The sequence below is a fragment of the Phaenicophaeus curvirostris genome, chromosome 7 (genome assembly GCF_032191515.1).
Source record: "Phaenicophaeus curvirostris isolate KB17595 chromosome 7, BPBGC_Pcur_1.0, whole genome shotgun sequence".
In the NCBI taxonomy this organism is placed as follows: Eukaryota; Metazoa; Chordata; class Aves; order Cuculiformes; family Cuculidae; genus Phaenicophaeus; species Phaenicophaeus curvirostris.
In genome coordinates, this window is record NC_091398.1 from 13,211,253 (window position 1) to 13,216,004 (window position 4,752).

At 53.8% G+C, this 4,752-nt stretch overlaps 1 protein-coding gene across 1 annotated transcript; it reads left to right on the top strand.

The window, feature by feature from the left end:
• The first annotated feature begins 220 nt into the window (after positions 1-220).
• FZD7 (frizzled class receptor 7) lies at positions 221-3,722 on the top strand. The gene has a single exon (XM_069860792.1). The coding sequence runs from the start codon at positions 271-273 to the stop codon at positions 1,993-1,995; it is 1,725 nt and encodes a 574-aa protein (XP_069716893.1). The 5' UTR covers positions 221-270; the 3' UTR covers positions 1,996-3,722.
• The last annotated feature ends 1,030 nt before the right edge of the window (positions 3,723-4,752 follow it).

The window sequence follows — 4,752 nt, forward strand, 5'->3', positions numbered from 1 at the left end:
GTCCGTCGGATTCTAAAAGTTATCGAAGCCCCGGAGCGAAACGCCGGGCGCGGCGATCGCCGCCGTAACCCGAACCCGCGCGGGGAGCGTCGCCGCGGGACCCTGCGCGGAGCCGCCGCCGGGATCGTCGCCCTCCCTCCCCTCCTCCCCCACGGCCTCGCCGGCGGGAGAAGCTCCGGAGACCTCGTGCCGAGGGAGCCGCTCCGTGCCGGTGCCGCCCGGGGCGCCGATGCCCGGGGTGCGCGGCGGCGGCCGGCGGTGAAGCGGGCGATGCGGGCCGGGGCGGGGGGCGGCGGCCCCTGGCTGGCGCTGGCGGCGCTGGCGGCCGCGCTGCTGGGCGCCCCGGCGGGGGCGGCGTCGCAGCCACAGCAGCAGCAGCAGCAGCAGTACCACGGCGAGAAGGGCATCTCGGTGCCGGACCACGGCTTCTGCCAGCCCATCTCCATCCCGCTCTGCACGGATATCGCCTACAACCAGACCATCTTGCCCAACCTGCTGGGCCACACCAACCAGGAGGACGCGGGGCTGGAGGTGCACCAGTTCTACCCGCTGGTCAAGGTGCAGTGCTCGGCCGAGCTCAAGTTCTTCCTGTGCTCCATGTACGCGCCGGTGTGCACGGTGCTGGAGCAGGCCATCCCGCCCTGCCGCTCCCTCTGCGAGCGCGCCCGCCAGGGCTGCGAGGCGCTCATGAACAAGTTCGGCTTCCAGTGGCCGGAGCGGCTGCGCTGCGAGAACTTCCCCGTGCACGGCGCCGGCGAGATCTGCGTCGGGCAGAACACCTCGGACGCCCCTCCGGGGGCCGGCGGCGCCGCGGGGCGAGGGGTCACGGCGCGCCCCACGGCCGGACACCTCCCCGAGCTGCTCACCCCGCCGCAGCCGCCCTCCGGCTTCTCCTTCTCGTGCCCGCGGCAGCTCAAGGTGCCCCCCTACCTGGGCTACCGGTTCCTGGGGGAGCGGGACTGCGGGGCGCCCTGCGAGCCGGCGCGGCCCAACGGGCTCATGTACTTCAAGGAGGCGGAGGTGCGCTTCGCCCGGCTCTGGGTGGGCGTGTGGTCCGTGCTCTGCTGCGCCTCGACGCTCTTCACCGTGCTCACCTACCTGGTGGACATGCGCCGCTTCAGCTACCCGGAGCGGCCCATCATCTTCCTCTCGGGCTGCTACTTCATGGTGGCGGTGGCTTACGCGGCGGGGTTCTTGCTGGAGGAGCGGGTGGTGTGTCTGGAGCGCTTTTCCGAGGACGGCTACCGCACCGTGGCCCAAGGCACCAAGAAGGAAGGCTGCACCATCCTCTTCATGATCCTGTACTTCTTCGGCATGGCCAGCTCCATCTGGTGGGTCATCCTGTCCCTCACCTGGTTCCTGGCTGCCGGCATGAAGTGGGGCCATGAGGCCATTGAGGCCAACTCCCAGTATTTCCACCTGGCTGCCTGGGCCGTGCCCGCCGTCAAAACCATCACCATCCTGGCCATGGGGCAGGTGGACGGGGATGTGCTCAGCGGGGTGTGTTACGTCGGCATCTACAGCGTCGACTCGCTGCGGGGCTTTGTGCTGGCGCCCTTGTTCGTGTACCTCTTCATCGGCACCTCCTTCTTACTTGCCGGCTTCGTGTCCTTGTTTCGCATCCGCACCATCATGAAGCACGACGGCACCAAGACGGAGAAACTAGAGAAGCTGATGGTGCGCATCGGTGTCTTCAGTGTCCTCTACACGGTGCCCGCCACCATCGTCCTGGCGTGTTACTTCTACGAGCAGGCTTTCCGTGCCACCTGGGAGAAGACGTGGCTCCTCCAGACCTGCAAAACCTACGCCGTGCCCTGCCCCAGCCACTTTGCCCCCATGAGCCCAGACTTCACAGTCTTCATGATCAAGTACCTCATGACCATGATTGTTGGGATCACAACTGGCTTCTGGATCTGGTCTGGCAAAACCCTCCAGTCCTGGCGACGCTTCTACCACAGACTCAGCACTGGCAGCAAAGGCGAGACAGCAGTATGAGACCCCCTGCCCTCTCTGGCACGCACGCACGCATGCACACACGCAGAGGAAAGGATGCTCGGCAGAAGAGGAAGGCTATGGCTCCCTGAAGGGGGAGGGAGGCTCTTCCAAACTTTTTCTTCCTCCCAGAGGGTTTAAAAAAAAATAAAAATTCAAACAATCTTAACGTAAAGGATCAGATGGACCGTGTTCAGTGGTGCTTATGCCCAGCTAAGTAGAAGAGCACAGAAAAAGAAGCCACTGGTGGGATGGAAGTGTCCTTCACCCGCAAGAAGTCCCCTTACCTCTCTCTCCTGCTGCTCCTGTGCAGGAAAACAAAAACCACAACCCAACTGAAACCATCCCGCCTTTGTTTTGGACTAGAGGGAGGGGAAGGCAGATGCGTGGAGCTGCCCCTGAGCCGCTGGGTCAGCAGGGCGCACGCAGGGCACCGCAGCCAGCCCCGGGCCGGGAGAGGCACCTCCGCTCCCCAGCTCCTCTTTACCTCGCGATACCTGCTTTGGTTGGTTTAAAGTGAAAAATCGGCCCTAGGTCTGGCGTTCTTTTTGCTGTGGGGAAGGAGGGGGTTGCTATTCCACACCCTGAAAAGAAATGACTTGTTGCTTTTCAGCAGAAGGCTTTTCCCTCTTGCCTTTGTTCTAGGAGACAAAGGGGGAAACAAAAGTGTTTTCTATGTAGAAAGGCATAAGCATGGGATCGTTTTTTATGGGCAAACTAACAAAAAGAAGTCGTTGAGGTTCACCCTTGGATGCTAGGAGCTCACAGAAATAAACATTCCTTTTATGAAAAAAGGAGAAGGCAGGATGTTTTCTTACCGTTCAGTATGGGTTGCTTTTCTCAGTTGAAGGAAACGCTAAGACTTGGAGGGGCAAAAGAGCAGGACTGAGAGCACCTGCCAAAACAAGAGCCATTAAAATATATAACGTAAAGATACGATATTTTCCTTTCCTCCCTGTAAACCTGCTTTCTCTCCTGCTTTGCAGTGAGCTCGCTGCAGGTAAAGTTGCCGCGCAGCCGGCTCTGGGGCCAGGAGGAATCCTTTTGGCTCAGGATGGACGCCTTGCCTGCTCCCCAGGTTCCCTGAACTGTGAGGTGCAGGTGGGGGCCAGGACTGGGGTGTAAGAGCAAGCAGGTACCGCAAGTGAGAAGCCCACTCATTTCGGCTAAAATCTGGCTGCCTAAGTTTCCAGTGATCACATCTTGGAAGGAAAGACATTAAAAAAATTAATCATCAAATGCATCGTTTTCTTTTTTAAAATGTGACAGATTTTTCTATTCTGAAATTTTCATGTTGACTTGTTCATATTTTATTTTTTGCTTACTACTTTACCTTTGTAGTCACTGAAGGGTTGTTTTTATAAGTATATGTGTGTGTGTGTATATTCTTGCCTAAGGACAAAATAGGAAATTCTGGATTTTTAGCAAGCCTCCGCCCTATAGCTGCTCTTCATTTTTTGGGGGGAAAGTGTCTGGAATGAAACTTTAAAAAGAAAAAAACCTGTTCAGAGTGAGGGGGCAGACTGCTGCTGTCTGAGGGCGTCCCAGTAGTCTGGGCATGAGGAACAGGCGCATCGGCCAAATCCTTCAGCAGATCCGATTTCAGAAGTGCAAGGCTTGGGTTTTTGTCTTTTATAATGCACACGTGGAAGAAAAAGAAAAAAAGAAAAAACAAACATGTAAGACAAGTGCAGTATGTATATTTTGTAAATCTCATTTTTGTAAGAAAATATGTATTTATGTTTTTACTTGATTTTTTTTTTAAGGTCTGTATGAGGCCCTGCTTCATCCCGTGTACAGATCACTAAATAAATAATTTTTAATACAAGGGCTTCAATGAAGTTCTTTCAGTCTTTGAACACTGGACAGGTTTGGGGGGGGAGTCCGGTCTCCTAGTAGCTTTCCCCTCACTTTGTTGTGTGAGGTGCAATAGACTTTTGGGTGAATACGCTGAGAATATACTGACCAGAAACTCATCTGTGACTTGAAACTGGTTTTTCTAAGTAACCCTCACAGTAGGAGATCACATTTTGGAACGGTTTCAAATGTTTGCCCTCACGTGAGGTACTCCGTCTTAGCCAGGTTTTCTTCCAGGCTCTGCCTCTCACTGAGGGCAAGCTGATAAACCAGTTTCCTTATCTAGAAAATAAGGATAGTGCTCTCTTCCCATTCCAAAAGGACTCTGAGACTGAGAACTGGAGGGTGCCACAAGTGCTGTCAATTAAATCCTGTCTTTGATGGGTGAAATGTTTTAGGGGAACAGTAAGGACTAGGACCTTTGCTAAAGCTTTCGAAGGGTAGTGTTTTGAATTGGCTTTTTTTTTTTTTCCTCCTCTAGCACCTTTGCTATCTTCAGTTTTGCTCAGGTGAATTTTACTTTAATCTTCATAGCTAGCCTGAAGCCTACATTCTTTCTTATCACAGTCATCTGAAAGCTGATAGCTTCAATGAAACTGTCTATTTTATTTCATTTTTTTTAAACTGAAACAAACAGAATTTTACACCTGTGAAATGACGATAGTTTCCAGCTTTCCTCTCACAATGGTTTCAGCCTATTTATTGGGTTCATCACCCTTCCTTTGCCATAAACCATGGCTATACTATAATATAAGTTACAAAGAGGAGATCTAAGATGCCTTAGCTGGATGCCATCATGGTAGCTGTGGTTGCACTGCAGTACTGTTTCATTTACTGAGTTGCAGTACGATACAGCAATATTTACTGAGTTGCACTACAATACAGCAATATTTACTGATTTGC